Here is a 21,433-nt window from a genome sequence, read left to right as displayed (position 1 = left end):
CTCCTTCGCCTCGCGGAGGCCCCAAAGCGCATGCGCGTGGACTCTAGCGCTGTTGATTGGCTAAGAGCGGAGGAGGAGGAGGAGGAGGAGGAAAAAGAGCAAGAAGGGTCGGGGGAACGGGAGGGTGTCATTACAATCAAGACGGCGATTGGTCGGGCTACGGCACGAAGGCGGGCTTCCAAGCCGTGATCTCGATGCTCACTGGATAATGGCTCAGGAACGTTTGAGGTAAGGTTTTCCTTTCGCCCTCGCCCCCGAGTGGAACCAATGGTTGCGAGGCGGAGGTGGGCCGAAGGCGGGATATACTTAAAGGCGATTGGCCGAAACGACGGAGGAACTGTGAGGACGAAGTCTGATTGGGTAAAAGTGCGGGGGAAAATAAAGTGTATTGTTCGCCATAACAATCATCATTGGCTGTCATTCCTCGAAGGAGAGGGGGCTCCTCAAGCTATTTAATTTTATGAAAAGCTTAGGAAACGGCACCCAATCGCTTTTCGCCTTTCGTGGTGGAAGCGAATCCCTGATTGGCTGCTTCGTGGCGGCGGCAAGGCCTCTTTCCTGGTAGAAGCCAAAAGCCGCTGAGCTCCTGTGAAAAAAGATGGAATGGGGGGGGGGGCTGTGCCGCGCAGTTGCCATGGCAACAGAATCACAGGCCTGCTACGACTCCCGCGGTCCTACGGGTTGCGGCGGAAGCCAATAATCGCCCAGCCCGATCCAAGATGGCTTCCCTCCCCTGGGGCACCTCTCGCTCCACCTTTAAACCATATAAAGTGGGGGGACACATATAAAATGGGACCCCAATGCCACCCTCTTATCTTCCCCGTGAATCCTGCATCAAGCACAAAAGAGCCATTTCCTTTTAAATACCTTTGGGGGCAAAGGGCACCATCACCAAATCAGATAAAACGATAATGGCAGCAGTACTTCATATAAGCTGCTCCTGCGGTCAGAGCACATATCGGATTTAAACTGGTTTGCAACTAGTTTTGGCGCTTGCGGGTCCACAACCCTGCCCAGCAAGGAAGAGCTGAAGCGTTTTTGAATGAGAAACTTAGGCAGGTGCCTTGCCCTACATACAGGGCCTACTCAACATGTTTGGGCACTTTGGAACTCGCTGCCACTTGACATCAAGCAGGTGCATCCGCTGTACTCTTTTTCGGCGCCTGCTGATGCTTAGGAAGTTGAATGAATTTTAACCCGTTTTAGTATTTTAACTTTTGTATGTTTTAAATTAGGGTTGTGATTTCCCCCCTCAATTTGTATTATTCTTTTCTAAACCGCTTCAAGGTTTTTTCACAACCAAGCAGAGTATAAATTTAGGAAATAAAATAAAATAAGCCAGTATTGCGTAGAAAATATTTTCATGACAACTGTTGGGTGTTCTGCTTGATAAGACTGGAGCGGCTCAGGGATGCTTGGAGCCTCCAGCTGACGTGCATCCTGTTGCCACTGGTTCCTGATAAGACTGCCTCTGAACATGGAAGTTCTACTTAGCTGCGACAGTTAACAGCCATCAGCAGGGCTATCTTCAACTGGTTTTAATTGCTGTTTAAAGCCATCTAAGTTAAGATGTCACGACAGAAGATGGCAGCTAATTCTAAAACGGTTGTATCACTTTCAAAACCAAATATTGAAAGCGAGTTCCTTGCTTCATCACAGACGGCAGCTCCAAATACACATTTGAATGACTTTATTGAAATTTCACAGACCAGAAGCAACACATGGAACAATAGCAGGTGTTAAGAATGGACCCTTCCTGGACCTACACCCGCAACAAGGTTGGAGCCCCTCCAGACCTCTGCACAGTCTCTGATGCTACTCTGAGTGGAAAGAGGATTTCTTGTGTCTCAGGGCTGGCAGCAAGAAGAACCTGGTTAAGGGGAATGGACTTGACTCCTCTCATAGTCCAATGGTGTAGGATCGTCCTGTGGGGTTGTGGATGACGGAGCACATGGGAGAGACTACAGCCCACTCGTACCACACTTTCTTCGAATTGCTGCAGCGCCAGAAGGCCACGCGAATGCGCTCACCTGCCTGCACGTTCATGGGTTGCTGGGGGGTGGGGAGAAGAGCATTAATAGCTGAGGGTCCATTCACAAACCAGGATAACACCACCCCAACACAGTGTTATGTCAGGAACCTTTGTCCACAAGTCCCTTTTCCCTCAGCGGTGTGCTAAAGACTTTTCTTCCCTTCTCTTGTTTGGTTGTAAGTAATTTTGTGTTGCCTTGGGTGAGAGAGAGGTTTAAAGACTCTCTCGAGGCAAGTCTTTTAAAATGTAGTATAAACACAAACAACTGGGAAACACTGGCCTGCGAGCGCTCCAATTGGAGAACAACCTTTACCAAAGGTGTCATGGGCTTTGAAGACACTCAGGACGAAAGGTAGAAACATGCTAAGAGGAAGGCACATTTGGCAAACCCTCACCATAATCAGTTCCCACCTGGAAACTTATGTCCCCACTGTGGAAGGACGTGTGGATCCAGAATTGGCCTCCACAGTCACTGTTAAAACTGTTTTCATGGAAGACAATCTTACTCGGCTACGAGTAATCGCCAAAGAAGAAGAAAGCACCTAATAATTTGAGGAATAATTTCTCTGCTGAAGGCAGTCTACTAGAGCAAACGGGGCACTGCTCCATCAAGCTCAGCCTGTGTTCAGACAGTTCTCACTTGCCTACTTTTGATGAAAGCCTTGTGCTCTCAGCCCTAATCCTAAAGCATTAGGAATGTGTGGGCTAGCTGGGAGCATCCTGTTTTGTTATCCCCCCCCCCAATAGGTTTTCTTATAGATGTGAAAACCAATTTAGAAGAACCACCCAGTCCTACCACCAACAACAACAAAAAAGGAAAAAAGTCAAAAAGAGATCAAAAGCAAAGAAAAGGTGTGTAAGAGGGCAGAGGAGGAGAGACAGTGGGGGAAGAAGTGGCAAAGACAGAGATGAGGAGACAGAAACCGTGTTGCCTTAAATAGCATTTGATTTTCCTGGCACATATTGTTGTGTTTCCCCCCACTGAATGTAAAGTGCACAAAACGCCCACACCTTCTACAGCTGTTCCTATCACCTTGGAGGTTCCCGTGGTGCAAAGTCTTACCGCCCAGCGGTAACAAGGGATGCCTTCCTCTCTTACAAGGGAGCCTTCAAGGAAGCACTTACCTTGAGAGGGAAGAAGATAGGGAACCAGGAAAACATGCCAGGTGAGTGAGTCTCAGGCCGAATACCTAGGTGGAGAAAACATTGGAAAAGGCACATTCTGCAACATCAAGGAACATTAAAGCAAGACCGCTCACTCCACACCTACAGCCTCTGAGGGGGCACACCTGGTGGCTCCCCACCACCTGAGCTTCTGTTGGCCTTTGCTAGGAACCAAACCTTCAGTGCGACAGGTTCCCTATCCTGTGGAACTCCCTGCCATTAGAGGCTCAGCAGTAACCATTCAGCAGGAATGGCTCAGGACTGCAATACCTCAACACCGCCTCTATCCGTATGAACCTACCCGGACCCTGAGATCATCGTCTGAGGCCCTTCTTCGTGTGCCGCCTCCATGGGAGGTCCAAAGGGTGGCAACACAAGAACGAGCCTTTTCTGCAGTGGCTTCCTTCTGGGCAATGTTCTTCCCAAGGAAGTTTGGGCTGGCACTTTCATTATACACCTTTAAGTGCCGGGCAAAAATGTTCCTTTTTGACCAGGCCTTTGGCTGGCTGACATCCAATGCCCTTTGAAATGTGTTGTGGACGAGGGATTGTTGAGTTGTTTTTGCTCTTATTCTTATTATGTGTTTTGTGTTTTTTTATATTGTAATTTTATCCCTATATCTATAGATATAGGGCGGTATACAAATTTAATAAATAATGTAATATTATTTTTTGCCTTTTGGGAGTCTCTCAAAAAAACCTGTTATTCAGACAGGCCTTTGCAACACAAATTTCTTTTTACCTACCAGTGGATACTGACGTTTTAAACTGCTTTTGTTGCAGTTTTGTATGCTGCACACTGCCCTGTCATACTTTCCATGGGCATGTGTGATAGGAATTTTATGGTCTTAGATATATGGCAATGTTCATAACCGCACATACATAGATCAACACAGGAAGGCCAACCTGGAACCATTTTGATTCCTAAACTGACCAAATGTTTTCTCTGCAAGGTCAAACTGGAAAAGTCTCCCCATTGTCTCTTTCCTCACAAATCCTGTCTTAAGGACACATTTAAGATATGAATAAGGTGTGAGCCTGTGACCTGGCCCAGGAAATAAGTATTTTACCACTACAAAAGAATGGCCAGGCTCCCCGGGAAATCCAATCAAGTAACTTGCCAGACAGGAGATAAACTGTGACAGGAGAAAAACAACATTTAAATTTCTGTGATGTAGGTGGGATGTATCTGAGGGGTGGTCTTAGGTTACACCCCTTCTGTGATGTATGCATAATGTTTCTGGGGGTGGTCTTGATCTAGAGGATGGGAATTTCAAAACTCTTTATAAGCCCTTGCACAGCATTTTTGGGGGTCCTCTTCCTCTCCTGCATGTGAGGGGAGTACCCTGTTGCAACAGATCAATAAAGATCAAGCTTACTAGCTGCTTTGCTTCTCAATATTTTCTGGTTGGCCTCTGTTATTTTCTCCTACCAATAGGGAACCTATGTAAGGACTCTATATGGGCTCTTGGATACCCCATAAGGGAAAAGGGCTTAAAAGTATTTAAATGAAATAAATAACCCCCCTTATCTCCCCTCAACTTACTGAGAGTGATGTCTCCATACAGAGTGGTCTCAAAGTAGCCTGCGAAACCGTGAAGCACTGTGTTTACATCCACGGGGAACTCCAGTGTCTGGTAGCGGTTGTTGTCTTTGACTCTGTCTACAAGAAGGAGGGGGTGTGGTCAGCCAAGGCCACGCCCCTTCAAAGGACGGCCCACCTTGCTCTTCTTAAGGGCACAAGCTGATCGCCCACCACTCACCTGGTCTGTGCCAACCCAGGTTCTGTGGCAGTTTGGTTTTTAAAGGTGTGACTAGCAGTTCCCGCCACATCGTGTGGCTAGTCCAAGCCCCACCCTCCTCAGCAGGGAACGTGCGGTTCGCTCCTCTGCTACCTGGGTTCTCCTACCTGGGTTAGGGTGCTTGAAGGAGAAGCATGCCTGCGGGGGTGCCAACTGGTGGAAGTTGTGAAGCCGGACAACGTAAGGCATTTCAAACTGAGCCTGGGGACGTGAAAGACAGGAACAGAACAAAACACTGTTAGGACACCGTTCTAAAATTCATCTTGCATACATAGGCGCCAACTGCTTGTCGTACTTGAGAGAGCCACGTTAAAAGGTTTACAATTATTTCCTCCTATTATTTGGGAGGGTGGGGAGTGAGACAGTCGTACAAAAACTGTGTTAGGCTTTCTTCAAAAGAATACTGTCTTCCTTCGTTTGCTGGGTTCATGGAACTTGAACTGACAAGTTCAAAACAGCTCAGTTCATGTCACTAATCTCTCCTGTCCCTATGGACCATGTCATTCCTGGTGCTCTCAACACTGATTCTTTTACAAATGCATCAACAACAAGTGTCTAGTCCTTATTGTAACAAGCTCTTCGCCTCTGATTACATTTAGGCTGGAAGCCAAGCCTTATGGGGAACGGTTGAGGGAGCTGGGCATGTTCAGCCTGCAAAAGAAGAGGCTGCGAGAAGATATGAGAGCCATCTTGTAGTAACTGGAAAACTAGCACATTTATTAAGCCCTAAAATCCGTCAGTAACAAACACTGTGCAGTCCAGATGTTGTTGAACAACAATCCCTGGTTGTTGGCTCTGCAGGTTTGGGCTGATGGGAGCTGGGAGTTCAATACTGACATACGCTTTTCCGGATAAGAGTCCATTCCACGAAAGCTTATGGCCGTAACATATGTTCCCATCTTCCAGGTGCTACAAGACTGTTGTCTTAGCTGAATTTAGCTGTCTGGTCTCATATCCTTCCAAATACATTTGTGCGTGTCTGTGTGTGTGGTATTGAAACAATAAAGGGGTATTTCTTTTTAACCTTGACCCAATGTTTTCATGCATTACCGGTGGTTAGGAAAAGTGCCATTTTCTGCCTGTGTTATTCACATCACAAAATCCTGCTTTTTCTCTGTACATCAGTTTTTATTTCTTTTATGCATGCAGCAGCTGCAGAACTGCAGATCACAGGGTACGGAGAAAGTCTCACCTCGGGGTCGCGGTCTTTCTCGCGACAGACGCGCACTTCGTTGTAGAGCTTCGAGGACGAGATTGGGCCCAGGAAGGAGGTGTAGTCGCCCGGGATGCTCACCCCTCCTTCTGCGTATGGGAAGAAGGGAAAAGGCATCAGGTGCTTGGAATTGGCTGGTAGGCCTAACACACTTAGCAGCTAGATGCTGAAAGCAGTGCCCCCTCCTCACTCAAACCCCCCCCCCAATTATACTCTCCCTGTCCGTGGGCTGCCCTCCACTGTGCCCCACTCACCTTTCAGGCAGTGCTCTGCCCCATCCAGGCACTCTGGGGACAGCTCGTTGTCAGCAAAGGACCCCAGCAACTCTGACACCATGAGGTCAGCCTTCTCGGGGGCTTCCCACTCACGCATGTCGCAGGAGACCACCGTCACCTGGGAACCCCATTCCTCGTACTGCCAGCTCTCCAGCCTGCAGGAAGGGAAGGCAGAGGTCAAGGGCCTCAAACTAGCACAGTTTCACCCTCAGCTGCTGTTGCCCTCAGGTAGGTCCAGCTTGTAGGTCTCCCAGAAGAGGAATCTGGTTGGTCACTGTGAGAATATGATGCTGGACTAGATGGGCCCGATTCAGCTGGGCTCTTCTTATGAGGCTCCTTAGGAGGGTCATAAAACACCTTGGTGTGCACAGCAGGTTATCCCGACATTTCAATCCCACAAGGACATCAGGGAGACTCAAGGCATGGGCATGTGGACCCCTCAACCCCACTCAAAGGGAGGCTGGAATGAGTAACTGTTCCCAGCCTTTTCCTTCCCTGGCTCTTTGTTCCGGCAACACCACAGCTCCACCACCTTCCCCCTTATCGCCACAACACAAAGCGAGGGGTTTTATAATCTGAGGAATACAGAGGAAGCCCTGCTGGATCAAGTTACAGGCCTGTCTGGTCCCGTATTATCCTCTCACAGTGGCCAACAAGACACCTTGGAGAAGCCTGCAAACTGGAGCATAACAGCACTGCAGTTTTATTATTTTTTATTAAATTTTGTTTTACAATTTAGAATATACATTTAAACAACCTTAAGATATCAATGACTTCCCTTCTCCTCCTCCTTCCATGCATATTTTATATAAACTAAACCGTTCAGTATTCCATTATTACATCCATCAAAACTTATTTACACTGTTGAATTTATCTTAATGCTGCCAGTGTTTTCAAGTGTACACAATTTCCCCCCATATATTCAATAAACATTTTCCAATCTTTAAGAAGAACGAAAGTTTTTGTTCTCTTATTCTATAAGTTAGATCCGCAAGCTGCGGATCTAACAGTTTTACGTTGCCATTCTTCTTTGGTTGGGACATCGCTCGCTTTCCATTTTTGGGCTAAGGGAACACAGGCCACCATAGTGGCATACATAAAAAACCTTTTTCGACACCTGGGAATTTTCATCTGAATTATCCCCAACAAAAAGGACTCTGGCTTTTTTGTTTTGTTTTGTTTTGTTTTGTCGTTTAGTCATGTTCGACTCTTCGTGACCCCATGGATCAGAGCACGCCAAGTACTCCTGTCTTCCACTGCCTCCCGCAGTTTGGTCAAACTCATGCTGGTAGCTTCGAGAACACTGTCCAACCATCTCATCCTCTGTTGTCCGCTTCTCTTTGTGCCCTCCATCTTTCCCAACATCAGGGTCTTTTCCAGGGAGTCTTCTCTTCTCATGAGGTGGCCAAAGTATTGGAGCCTCAGCTTCACGATCTGTCCTTCCAGTGAGCACTCAGCGCTGGTTCCTTCAGAATGGATTGTTTTGATCTTCTTGCAGTCCATGGGACTCTCAAGAATCTCCTCCAACACTATAATTCAAAAGCATCAATTCTTCGGCAATCAGCCTTCTTTATGGTCCAGCTCTCACTTCCATACATCACGACTGGGAAAAACATAGCTTTAACTATACGGACCTTTGTTGGCAAGGTGATGTCTCTGCTTTTTAAGATGCTGTCTAGGCTTTTTTAGGAAAGTGCTTTAAAATATTTTTCCCCAGTTCATTATAAATTATTTTCCAATACTCTTTTACCCTTTTACAGGTCCACCACATATGAAAGAACGTATCCTCAACCTCATTGCAATGAGCACTGCAGTTTCTAGTAACTGGTAATCCCAGCAGCGGAAGGAGAGCCTAGCTATAAGGGTTAGTAGCCATCAATAGCCTAATCCTCCATGAATTTCTCTAATCCTCTTTGAAAGCCATTCAAGTTAACCGCCACGTTCGCACAAGGCTGAGAAGGAGAGTCACAGGAAAAGCAAACTTTTGCTGTTTCCCAGGAATACATCTCTACAGGCTGGACTAGTTGTGGGGGAGCCTTTGCTGTGGCTGAACTACAACTGTGATCGGGCACACACGCTAGGGCTCATGGGAGTTGTAGTCCAGCAACAGCCAGAGGACCACAGGTTCCCCAAACCTGGCTAGGACAATGCCATTTCCCTGGGGGCACTGTGAACTGAACTCCACACTTGACTCACAGTATGAAGCCTCCTCACCAGTAAGGAAAAAACGAGGGTGTCATCAGGTCTCCCACCTGCAGCTTATATGGGGAATACAACTGGGTTGGGTGAGACCTCTAAGAAGGAACAAAGCCTTTTCCCACCTCATGCCGCAATGAGGTAATAGTATTATTGCTGTTATATTTAGTAACGGGGAGTGCACATGTGCCTGTAATTATATTTTAGCAGCCTGCTAAAATCTTTTGATTTATTAGGAACCTGCCCAAAGAATACAAACCAATGTTCAAGGTATCTGCCTAGAAGCTTCCATTTTAAACTAACATGTAATGCAAAGGGAAGGGGGACGGAGAGGAAACCCAAGCCCTCCCCAGTTCAGAAGGCATTTTCTCTTCCCCAGTTAAGAAACAACAACAAAGAAGGGGGGGGGTGCCAGAGAGCAAAATTTGCACATTAAAACTATCTGTTAATCTGCAGACAGCAAAACATTCTAGATTGAGGTAGGTTTCCTCCCATCTCGATCCCTGTTTTGGAGCATTTGCCTGAGGCAATAAGATGTAATGACCTGCGGGGGACTTATTGATGCAATCTTATACCTTTAAGTTATCCGCTGCAGTTACTGTCCAACTATTGTAAAAAAAATATATCTTTCCATTTGTTAGTTTGTCTAGGATGAAGAGCAGAGCTCCGGTCCTGTAAACCTTCACAAATCCTGCAGTTTCCTGGTTTCCTTTTCCTCACAGCCAGAACGGAGGCCTAGGTGGGTTTCACCTGCTCTCCTCACAGAAGAGTGGGCAAAAAACGTTTCTTTTCCGTTTCCACACGGGGGGGGCTAAAGTACTTACGTCACCACAGCATTGGGGTTTTTCTCCACAGCGTAAATCTTGATGTGTCTGTCGGCCTGTCGCGCAGCGCGGAGGGAAGCATTCACAAGGGGGCCCCGTCCTGCTCCCAGCACCATCACCACCCTGAGCAGTTGGGGAAGGAGAGAAGGGGAAAAGGAGGAAGACGCTGTAAAGGTCAAGGGACCCCTGACCATTAGGTCCAGTCATGACTGACTCTGGGGTTGTGGCGCTCATCTCACTTTACTGGCCAAGGGAGCCAGCGTACAGCTTCCGGGTCATGTGGCCAGCATGACTAAGCCGCTTCTGGCCAAGCAGAGCAGCACACGGAAATGCCGTTTACCTTCCCGCCGGAGTGGTATCTATTTATCTACTTGCACTTTGACGTGATTTCGAACTGCTAGGTTGGCAGGAGCAGGGACCGAGCAACGGGAGCTCACCCCGTCATGGGGATTCGAACCGCTGACCTTCTGATCAGCAAGTCCTAGGCTCTGTGGAGGGGTGCTAAAATAACAGGCAACTAAGCAGCTTATTCTCCAGATGGGGGCAAGATGGCTGACCAGCTGGAAAGAGCCGTTGACGCAGACCCCGAAAGCACAATAAACTAAAGGCCCACCTACGTCTTGTGAGGGAAGGCCATTATCCGTGCTCCATTTCTGAAGGAAGTACGCCAATTCCCACTAGGCCACATTGAAACACAAGTTGGGCTATTTCATTTTAACCAACATACGCAGTTGGATTTTTGACCTTTACTCCTCAGGAGTGGTCCTGCAGGGTTCAATGGTGTTCGCTCCCAATTTAAGTGTGCGCAGGAAACAGGCCTAGCACTCCGGAACACGGTCTTCTCAGCGAGAGAAGAGTTAAAAGTGAAGGAGTGCCAATTTCTCTTAAAAACGAGAAACCCTGCTTCCGAACTGTTCATTCCTCTTTATTTATTTTTAATGCGCTACAAGAAACTGCTGGAGCCTGTGCTCAGGGCAAGACAGAGACAAAAAAGGAGAAAGCTTCATCAAACGGTGTTTCTCTGGGTGCACCCTGTGGTAGTTTTGATGTCAAGCTTTTCTTGGAAGAGCCGGCAGTAAATTTGTTGCTCCTGCGGGTGGGGGGCGGCTTGAAAGACACTGTGCAGATTAGAGGATCTGGGAGTTCAAGCCGAGTAAGAAGAAACAGGGAGAGGGCCCTTTTCAACTTATAATCCACTTATATGAAAGGAAAATGGGGCAGGTGGTGCCGAACAAGAGTTTCATCCCCACTAAGGTGGCACCACAAGTGAACAGAACTGAAATGGTATATTACCAAAGCTTGCCTGCCTGCTCATCTACTACTGAGCCTGCTGAAAACTTTTCTATTCCACCAGGCAATTGGGAATATGTCCTTCCACAACCGTTAACCGATGTTTGTTTTTAATCTTTTTATATGTTTTTATTGTAGGGTTATATGTTTTATGGCTTAAAACATGTTTTTTATATGTTTTATATTTTTTATTGCTTATAATTCTTAGTTTTTGATTTAGATTTATGTGGAAATGGTTTCCCATTTGGTTGTGTATTTTTTTGATGTGGTTTATTTATTGTTTATGGCTTTTGTAATTATGTAAATCTTGTTATGCTGTAAGCCGCCTTGAGCATTGTTTTTTTAACTGTGGAAAGGCAGCATACAAATACAAAATGATGATGATGTTATTGCTGTAAACAGCTTTGACATATATATATATATATATATATATATATATATATATATTATGAAATACCGATATAGAAATGTTTTTATAAACAAATATAATGTGGCAATAAACGGCTGGCTAAGAAGTGCCAAAGGGTGCCTCCCACATCCTCCCATTTCCCAGCATCCTCCGCAAAGGCGGTCAAATGCGGCCAACCCAGCTCATCGTTGGGATTCTTACTCACTGAACGTTAGTTTCTTTCTCCTCATCAGGCACACGGTCTAGGAGGCACTTGTATATCGCCTAACAGGGGTGAGAATAATGGGTTCGAGTGCGTCTGTAAAAGTCAGTTCCTCTCCCTGCCATCGAAAACTAGCGGATGATGTTCCCACTCCAATCTCCCCTTCACAAAACACGTTCCTTATGAGGCCTCCTCTCTCTAGCCCAAATGTGGTGTCCTTCAGGCACTGCTAGACTACAACTCCCATCACCCCTATTTGCCATGCTGGCTAGGGCTGATGGGAATTGTAGTCCGACAACACTGGGAAGGCCCATTAGCAACCCTTCCCTCTAGTTCCTCCTCCTTCCCACAACATGTTGGCCCTACAGTGCTCCAACCAGCTTCTGTGTTCCACCCAAGCACAAATACTTGGCCTGTGCTCCTCCCCACATACCCCTCCCCTGCGCCAACCCCCCCTTTCCCTCCCCACTTCTTGCCCCTCTCTCATAGCTCTAACCTCCCTCTCAGCAAGCCCCACACCTTTTCTCCACCACACACCAACCTGTTGGTACTGGGAGTACTTGATAGGGTCCTTCTCAAACACCTCATAGGTCTGGGATTCCAGGTTGTCCATCAGGGGCTGCACGGGGAAAAAGCACCACAAGGAGAAAGGCTTCGCACCCAATGTGGGCAACACAGCAAACAAAGGGGCCGGGTGTTTGTTAAGGAGCAGGACTTCCAGCATTGTGGGTAAGGAGATGGGCGGATGGAAAAGACACACCAAAGTAACACACTACAGAGGTCAAATGGGAAAATCACACAATCACAGAGCTGCAAGGGACCCTGAGGGAGTTCTAGTCCAACCCCTGCAATGCAGGAATCTTAACTAAAGCATCACCATCATAATTTATTAGCATCCTAAACATACAGAGATAGTTACAGATAGGTAGCCGTGTATCTGTGTGAAGTATCTGTGTGTATCTGAAGAAGTGTGCATGCACACGAAAGCTCATACCAAGAACTAACTTAGTTGGTCTTTAAGGTGCTACTATAAGGAATTTTTTTTGTTTTGAATACAGAGATAGATAAGACTATTTTAGTCCAACAACAATCCTGGTTGTTGTTGGGCAACAATCCAGGTTGCAGTGGAAGTCAGATGAGGAAGAAGAGGCGAGTGCGAAAGGCGGTGTTGGCACGGGGCAGCCCGACAGGGCGGACCCCTCTGCTCCTTTGCCTCTACAGGCTGGGGGAGGGGAGGCAGTCTCACCTGCTCCCTGTCATGCCCTCACCCCCAGAGCAATTTGGAAAGGGTGCCAACCAGCCAGGAGAGGAGGCGCTCAGCAAACCGTAGCCAAGCAAGTTACGCCAAAGCAAAATATGTGCAGACTTCCTCAGTGTGGGTTTTGCACCAGGGTGGTGGAATTCAGCCAAAACACACGGCACTCCTCTTTGTAACATCTTTGATCTGATGCTTATCACACATCCAAGGTGGTCAAATTTCAGAGGTGGACAACGAAGGCTGAGAGGGAGCAACTTGCGTATTCAGAGCTGGAGAGGAGCTTGAAGCCAGGAGACTCACCTGCAGCGGGGACTGGAGATAGTCTTCATAGCCCTTTGCAAAGAGCTCGTAGGCAGAAGGAGGAGGGCGGTTCTGGCTCAGGTACTCCAGGTACTGCAGGTAGGAGCAGAACTCCTTTTCCGGATGGTGGTGGGAGCCTGTGATGATGAACTGCACCTCAAGCTGGGGGAAGGGAGTGGAAGGGCCAAGTTTATTTCTTTACATCCAGCCTTTCCCCAAGGAGCTCAAAGTGGCGTACAGGGTTCTCTGCCTCCCTCCTTTATCCTCTCAAAAACCCTGCGAAGTAGGTCAGGCTCACAGACTGTGACAGACCCAAGGTCACCCAGCAAGCTTCATGGTCGAGTGGGGATTTGAACCCTGGTCTCCTGTATCTTAGTCCAACAGTCTAACCCCTACACCGTCCCGGCTCATGCTAAAGTATCCGCTCATCCACCCTGGTGACCCATCGCTCTGCAAATTATTGTTGGCGTTAATTGTGTACATGACGCTTCGGGGAACCTTCCTGGCCTGGCAGGCCAGTTCCTCATCTCCCCTTTGCAAAGCCTGCCTATCAATCATTTGATAGGTGACTGACACCTGTCAAAGTCCCGTGCGCAGCACTTCGCAAATGCCTGGCAACCACCGGACTCTTGGGAAGTGCCATACAATAGGCTTTGCAGGCTCTGCAAATCACTCAAGCTCAGCTTTTACCAGCCCCGCACCTGACATTACGTCTAATGTGGAAAAGGGAGGCCTGGACTAAGCCCACATGCTGGATGATCGCACCCCCAGATCTAAAAACAAACCCAGAGAAACAGGGGAAGGAGAGGGATGGAGACAGGAACAAGCAGGCAAATAATGTAAGATTATTTCAACCGCAGGTTATTTTGGCTTAGCTAGATCTCCCAGATGCCTGCTTCAGCCTCACAGACTGCAAGTCCCTCAGGAGTTACCTGCCAGGCACCTGTTCTAGTCATACGTCTTTTCACACGTAGAGCTAACGTTTTCTCTTCAGGAGGATTTAATTTAGCAAAATCACGTGGGGCCGTAGCTCAGAATTCTCTACTGCTAATTCTGCCCCCCCCTTCATTCCTTGTGTGCCCTCGCAAAAAGCAAGGCTCTCTTCCAAAATGGCTTTGTTGCAGAAAATGGCACCCTAGGGAGGAGGGCGTTTCCAATGGCCAGATTTGTTCTGGGAAAGGCGGAGAAGAATTTAGACAGGTAACCCTTCACACAAGCAATAAACTCAGAGTTCCAGTGATGGGAAGAAGCAGGTATAAAGAGGCTGCTGGATCCGGCCAATGGCCCATCCAGCCCATTATCCTGTTCTCAAGGCAGAAAAGGGGGAAGCTGACCTTCAGCAGGCGGAAGACCAGGCGCTGATGCATCTTGGAGAGGACAGGGAAGCCTTTCTTATTGGTCAGGAAGATGCTGGTGGGCAGTATGGCCGCTTTGATTGGCTCCCCCAGCCAGCGGTCAATGACGTGGTTGGACGGCAGGTCAGGGCCCACCTCCAGCGCTGAGGAGAAGGCATAAAAAGGCGTCAAAGGAAGAGAAGAGACGCCAGTCTTTGCGCCTCAAAGGTGCCAAGGGGTGCAAGCCCCCCTCCCCCAGGGGTGCCCCCCCCCCCGTCTTGGCCCAGCAGCACTCACCCACGGCAACACGCTTGTTGTAGTCACACAGCGTTCGGAAATTGTGCCACCTGGAGAAACAAGAAACTCATGTGGCCCCATGGGAAGGCTGGCATCTCCTGTCTCTTCCTCTGATCTCCATCGTCCTCTCCCCCCCCCCCCTTCCTTCCTCTCTTTCTCCCCCAGGACTTGCTTACGCAACTAGTGGAGCGACTGATGTGTTCAGGAGGTGAGTCAGAAGATTCAGGTGTTGAGTCTCAGGAGAGGGGAGCAAAAAGGGCAGCCCCACTTTGCCACAAATGGCCACACGAATTGAAACAGCCGGTATCAAAGAGTTGAAACATTTTTTTAAAAAAAGAACACGATATCTAGTTCTTCAGCGGCGTAACAAGAGTTCCAAGAACAAATCTGGATTCCACCCCTGCTTTTAAAGAGAGACAACAACCTCTAGCAAGGTCAAGACCCCTCGATTCACTTCCTGCCCAGTTTGGGATAAATGAATATGGGGTTATGGAAACCATCTTAGTCCTGCCTTAAGTACTGGGCTGCAACCAGGTGAAAAAGGACCTCTTTGCAATTGTTTGTATACACGTTGATTTAGGTATATGATTCTCCCAACTGTTTTCATATATGAAATTGTGTATTTATTGCCAAGTCATTTCAAGAGGTTTCATAAGAAGAGATTAATAGTTTTATAAAAATAAATTTGTATACCGCCCTTCATCCGAAGATCTCAGGGCGGTTAAAATGAAAATAAAACAAACAAACAAACAAAACCTCAGCTTTAGAAGTGTGACTTGCACTCTGCTCTTATTCAGTAGCAAACTGGCTCTGCCTTCCCAGCATCCGCCCAGGTTCCTGCTGACAGCCACTCACCACTGCCAGGTCTTCTCCTCGCCTGCGGACTCGTCCTCTATCTCCTGCACTGCCTCGTTCTCGATAACGTCATCCCGCAAGTCCTCAGGAGCCAGCAGTGGGACCCGCATCCAGAACTAAATTTGGGGGAGGGGGAAAGGGAGAGGGGGGGGGGGAAATGATCACATGCATGAGGCAGGAAGGAAAGCGTTGGTCGGTCCTTGTCTTCAACACTGGCCTGAGCATATTGACAGAATTAGAGAATCATAGGGTTGGAAGGAACCCCCAGGGGTCATCTAGTCCAACCCACCACCCCCCCCAGCAACGCAGGAATCACAGAGAAAGAATCCCTGGCGGATATCCACCCAACCTCTGCATAGAAACCTCCGTCACCTTCTGATGAAAGATAAATTCCGATGAAAGGTAAATTAGGGTTTTCGTTTTGGAAACTGACTTTTAGAAGACACCTGAAGGCAGCCCTATATAGGGAAAATTTCAGTGTTTGATGTTTTATTGTGTTTTTAATGTTTTGTTGGAAGCCAGCCAGAGTGGTTGGGACAACCTAGCCAGATAGGCGGCATAGAAATGTTGTAGTAGTAGTAGTAGTAGTAGTATTGTGTTTCATTGCATTGCTTTGAATGGCATTTATTTTTTCATTTGTACCAACAAACAAGTGGCATGTCAGAAGGATGCAGGTGAGGTTTTTGCAGGTGTACTGTGGATCTAATGGCAGGGGGCGAAGTATTTGATGCCCTTACCATGGAAGTGTGGTGCCCAGTATTGATGTGGTTACACAGAACGCGGGCCAAGTTGGGGTTGTCTGCCTGCTTCAGGGGCAGAAGGAACGCTGGGAGTCCCAAGTACGCCCCAAAATTCAGCTCCTGCAACATGGCCTGCGGAGGACAGAGAAAGCATAGAATAACATGTAAAGTTATTGCCAAATTCAAACACCACACATGCTGGGTATGATGATAGCTGAAGTCCACCAGCATCTTAAAGCAGGGATGCACAACCTGCGGCCCTCCAGATGTTTCTGGACTACAACTCCCATCATCCCTCATCACTGGCTATGCTGGCTGGGGCTGATGGGAGTTGTAGTCCAGAAACATCTGGAGGGCAGCAGGTTGTGTACCATATTGGCTCCTCCTGGCTTAGTGGCTCAAGGCCTGCTTTGCATGTAGAAGGCTAGAGATTCAATCCTCAGAATCTCTAGCTAAAAAAATATCAGGTAGCAGATCTGGAAAGAGACCTTGGGGAGTTTCTACCAATCAGAGTGGCCGATGTTGGGCTAGAACGACCAAAGCTCTGCCCCTTTATGCAATGCACATTTAATTTATGGAATTCAGTGCCACAGAGGTCATGACAGCCATTGGCATTATTAATTCAATTTATATGCCGCCCTTTATCAAACGATGCCAGGGTGGTATACAATATTATAAACACATTACAGAACATCAATGACAAAAACATAATAAAAACATAGTAAAAAGCATACCAATGTACAGCCTAATAATAAAATAACCATCATAATAACAGTCTTCTATCCCACAATTTTACAGGTCATAGATTATTTAATAGCCATAGGCCTGAGTAAAGAGGAAAGTTTTTGCCCGGCACCTAAAGACAATGGCACCAGGCGAGCCTCTCCGGAGAGCGTTCCACAATTGGGGAACCACCACAGAAAAGGCCCGTTCTCTTGCTGCCACCCTCTGAACCTCTCTGGGAGGGTGGGGACGTAGCGAAGGGCCTCAGGTGACAAGTGCAGGGACAGGACAGTTTGTATGGTGAGAGGCGGTCCTTAAGCTATTGACCAGTTACAAGTACCTGGTCAAAAAAAGGAAGCTCATACTAATTTATATTTCAGAGGATATTAGTTAGGATAGTTAGGACCAGGCGTTCCCATGCAAGATACCTCCAATTTCCACATGCCAGGAACACACAGACCATCATCTCTGCTGAAATGTTTATTCAGCATGTCAACAATAAATTGAATTTACACAGATTTTAATAGACAAATCAACATCCCCTGCTTACGATCTGGCTGGTCACTTCTGAAATGGTGGCCAAGACAGAGTTTTGAGTCTAACATGGCAAGGTACGTTTTTAAAGTCTTGGTGGACAGTTTCCCCATCTCCCAAACAGCACACACAAACCTTTGTAGACCACCTTAGAAACACCTCCCAATCCTTCGTTGCCAAGCTCACTCACCGCCTCAGAATTCCTGCGAACCTTTTCCACATTGGAGTCTGCCCGGATCCACGGGGACAGTTTGCCCACAATCAGGGTGTTCCAGTCTGCAAGGAAGCAGGATGTCAAGGAGAATGTGACCATTCATTTGGGGAGAGACAGACAGCTTGTTCAGAGCCAGTAGCCACAATGAGAATGCAGCTTGCCCTTTAAAACCAAATGAAAGCTTTTTTTAATAAAAAAAAAACTTGTACTACTCATGGGCCACACAGTAACAAGTACAGTGGTGCCTCGCAAGACGAAAATAATCCGTTCCGCGAGTCTCTTCGTCTAGCGGTTTTTTCGTCTTGCGAAGCAACCCTATTAGCGGATTAGCGCTATTAGCGGATTAGCGGCTATTAAAGGCTTAGCGGCTAAAAGGCTATTAGCGGCTTAGCGGCTTAGAAAAAGGGGGGGAAAGAGGGGGGAAATCGCAAGACTCGCAAGACGTTTTCGTCTTGCGAAGCAAGCCCATAGGGAAAATCGTCTTGCGAAGCAACTCAAAAACCGAAAACCCTTTCATCTTCCGCGGGTTTTTCGTCTTGCGAGGCATTCGTCTTGCGGGGCACCACTGTACTCAGTGACCGCCTACTAAGGAACTATCTTCCCTCCCCAAATTTTTATCCAAATTCAGACCTCCTAGCATTTGTAGTGGAAAACATTTGTCTGAACTGGCAATCACTGGTTAATGATATAGAAATGGGCATACAGTCGTACCTTGGATCCCGAACGCCTTGCAAGTTGAATGTTTTGGCTCCCAAACGCCACAAACCTGGAAGTGAGTTCTTTGGAACCTGAAAGTGGCTTCTGATTGGCTGCAGGAGCTTCCTGCAGCCAATCAGAAGCCGCACTTTGGTTTCCGAATGTTTTAGAAGTCGAATGGACTTCTGGAACAGATTCCGTTTGTCTTCCAAGGTATGACTGTACTTTTTACTGTGATTTTGTTCCTTTCTTTTAAAAAAAATTTCTGGTAAACTGAATAGAGGTAAAGTAAGTGAGATATATATATCTAGAAAGAAAGAGAGTTAAATAAATAAAAAATAAACCAAAGGGCCTTCCGTACACCAAGCCCTTGAGAATATCACTATATTTTGACAAGTAAATAAATCCATTACTTCCCACCCAGTCTTTAAGAGACAGAGAAAGCAACGGCAGCAATCTGGGTTCCCAAGTTCTCACCTCTCCCCGAGAGCAAGAGGTCGGAGCGTGTCTGGGGTCCCGGTCGGTTTTTAGCTGGCTCCTGGAAAAACTCCCTCTTGTAGCGAGGGTGGAAAATGGGCATGCAAAGGAAATCAAACCTATAGAGTGAGGAGAGAGGAAATTGAGAAGTTAAGATCCTGGTACCATGAATTAAAATGACAACACTGCATCCCACCAGCACCTGAGATGTGTTTGGTTGGGATGCAGAAAAGAACCTTCTCTGTGGATGTCTCTGGAGTTTGACAAGGGAGTCGCATCTTAACAAATAGACCCCATATTTTCTATACATTTAAAACAGTATCATGCCACAGTTTGCAAAGGGTGCTGAGAATTGTCAGGAGTTCCCTATTCCCTACAATTCTCTGAGCGCTTTAATAAATCAATCCTTTTTCCCAGGGACCTCTGGAGGAAGCTATGTCTGTTGGAACTCGCATGATATAGCTTTAAAGAATAGTGCAGATCCACTCGTTCTGTTGGCCTTCAATTGTTGTGCAAGACCATTTATTTCCCACTTGGCCAACCAGGCAATTAAATTTAACTTCCCTGATAATGTTAGTTCACGTGCTACCTACTGCCTCTTCTCTCTTTAATCACTGATTATTTCATGGGTTTTTTGTTGTTGTTTTAACCTGTCAATCAGAACGTAAGCACCTTCAGCATCTTTACTAATTGAAAGATGGAATAGCAAATGCTTTAAAAAAAAGATAAGCTGCCTGTAGTTTTTCTAAGTTTATTAATTAATGGATTAAAATGATTAACTAGTGGATTAAAATTTTAATACGGTTGTACAGCTTATACCAACGTCCCTTCCCCATTTCTTTTCTTTTTGGGGATGATGTTATCTTTATAGTGGTGATAATCAACACTGTCTCCAGTGAATTGTTGTGTTTTTTCTATAGAATCCCTTGAGACAGAATTGAAGCTTGAGCAAGAACTGGGGGAAACTCTCACTTGTTGGAAAAGTTAATATCTTTTCTCCTCCAAGGCCATCAATATGCCACTAACAATGGTCACGTTAATAGCCAGGTTTCACCTATAGCTCTGCAGGTTCGTGACTGCAGGAATTTGACTGAGAAGAAATCTTACAATATACAGGACAAAGACTGAATCTAAATTTTTAGACCTACAAAATATATACGGCAAAGGATGTAACTACAAAGCTAGAATGTAGTGCCTAAACACAGCAACTCACCCAAATGATATCAAAGTTCATGGCTGGCTAGGTGGTTGCAAGCTACTTCCCAAGCGAGGCTGAGGGCGCGGAAACTCACAGTTTAAGTGTTTCCTCAATGAATCATAAAGTTGGAAGGACCCTAAGGGTCATCCAGTCCAACTCCCTGCACTGCAATAATCCTGCCCACAGCCATCCCTGGGTGGGCTCAAACAGCCAGACTGACCCACTGTGCCACCTGCTTCACTCATCAGTGCGCTTAGTGGCAGAAATCAAGCAGAGTTGCCACCATACCCTAGGGCAGCGGTTCTCAACCTGTGGGTCCCCAGATGTTGTTGGACTATAACTCCCATCATCCCTGAGCTCTGGCCTTGCTAGCTAGGGGTGATGGGAGTTGTAGTTCAACATCTGGGGACCCACAGGTTGAGAAAGGCTGCCCTAGGGGAAGGTTCCTCTACGTCAGAGCTGGTGAGCCGGTGGCCCTCCAGATGCTGTTATAGACTTCAGTTGTGTCAGCCCCAGTCATGGCGGCCAACCCCTTGACTGGGTTACAAAAGCTGTAGGCCAGCAAGATCCGGGATGCCCAAGGTTCCATTGTCCTGATCTATGAAGCGGATGCATTGATCCCCATCAATCTATCTGTTCAAAAGTGGAACGGTCTCCCTCGGGTGGTAGTGGACTTTCCTTCACTGGAGGTTTATAAGCAGAGGCTGGATGGCCACCTGTCATGGATGCTTTAGATAAGATTCCTGTGTTGCAGGGGGTGGACTAGAATTCAGTGTTCCCCAACCTTGGGCCTCCAGCTGTTTTTGGACTACAATTCCCATCATCCTTGACCACTGGTCTTGCTAGCGAGGGATGATGGGAGTTGTAGTCCAAAAACAGCTGGAGGCCCAAGATTGGGGAACACTGGACTAGATGACTCTTGGAGGGCTCCTTCCAACTCTACCATTCTACGATCTTCTATGCCAGGGGAGTCTCTGCCTGCTGGGAAGCTACACAGAGGCAGCACCTTTGCATTCTCTGAGGTCAAGGGTCAGGTGGCATGACCTCCCCTGGGGTCAGAGGTCACCCCAGGGATCCTGAGTAAATGGGAAGGCATTAAAAAAAATAAATCAAAGCAAACCCAACCAGCCCTCAGCCCAGGATGGTCCCAGGTGACCCGCAAGTAGAGGTCAGGGGTCACCATGGCACGCTTAAGAGAGGGGTCAAGGGTCAGCAGAGGACCACGTGGTCCCTCTCACCCCTGCCTGGCGACCGCTCCGAGGGTGCCCGCCACTTCCGGGACGCAGCTCAAGTCCCTCCCGCAGGAGACGCGCGCCGCCGCCGCTGCCGCTGCCCCCGGCCCCACCGCGGACGCCGCTGCCGCCGCCATCGCCGCCGCTGCGCTCGCCGCCATGTCCCGCC

The 21,433-nt window shown here is 47.5% G+C and overlaps 1 protein-coding gene across 1 annotated transcript; it reads right to left on the bottom strand.

The window, feature by feature from the left end:
- Nucleotides 1-1,675: 1,675 nt before the first annotated feature.
- PRMT5 (protein arginine methyltransferase 5) lies at nt 1,676-21,429 on the bottom strand. Its single transcript, XM_028702587.2, has 17 exons — nt 21,271-21,429; nt 18,835-18,953; nt 17,638-17,723; nt 16,188-16,322; nt 15,451-15,566; nt 14,596-14,645; nt 14,299-14,462; nt 12,965-13,126; nt 11,948-12,025; nt 11,410-11,468; nt 9,506-9,628; nt 6,465-6,640; nt 6,190-6,299; nt 5,105-5,198; nt 4,742-4,858; nt 3,158-3,222; nt 1,676-2,052 (listed from the first exon to the last, which is right to left on the bottom strand). Exons 1-17 carry the CDS (start codon nt 21,423-21,425, stop codon nt 1,900-1,902), a joined length of 1,962 nt encoding a protein of 653 aa, XP_028558420.2. The 5' UTR covers nt 21,426-21,429; the 3' UTR covers nt 1,676-1,899.
- Between the last annotated feature and the right edge of the window lie 4 nt (nt 21,430-21,433).

Source organism: Podarcis muralis, chromosome 13, assembly GCF_964188315.1.
Source record: "Podarcis muralis chromosome 13, rPodMur119.hap1.1, whole genome shotgun sequence".
Lineage (NCBI taxonomy): Eukaryota > Metazoa > Chordata > Lepidosauria > Squamata > Lacertidae > Podarcis > Podarcis muralis.
The sequence above is the reverse complement of the archived record's forward strand: the minus strand, read 5'-3'. Positions and strand labels throughout refer to the sequence as shown.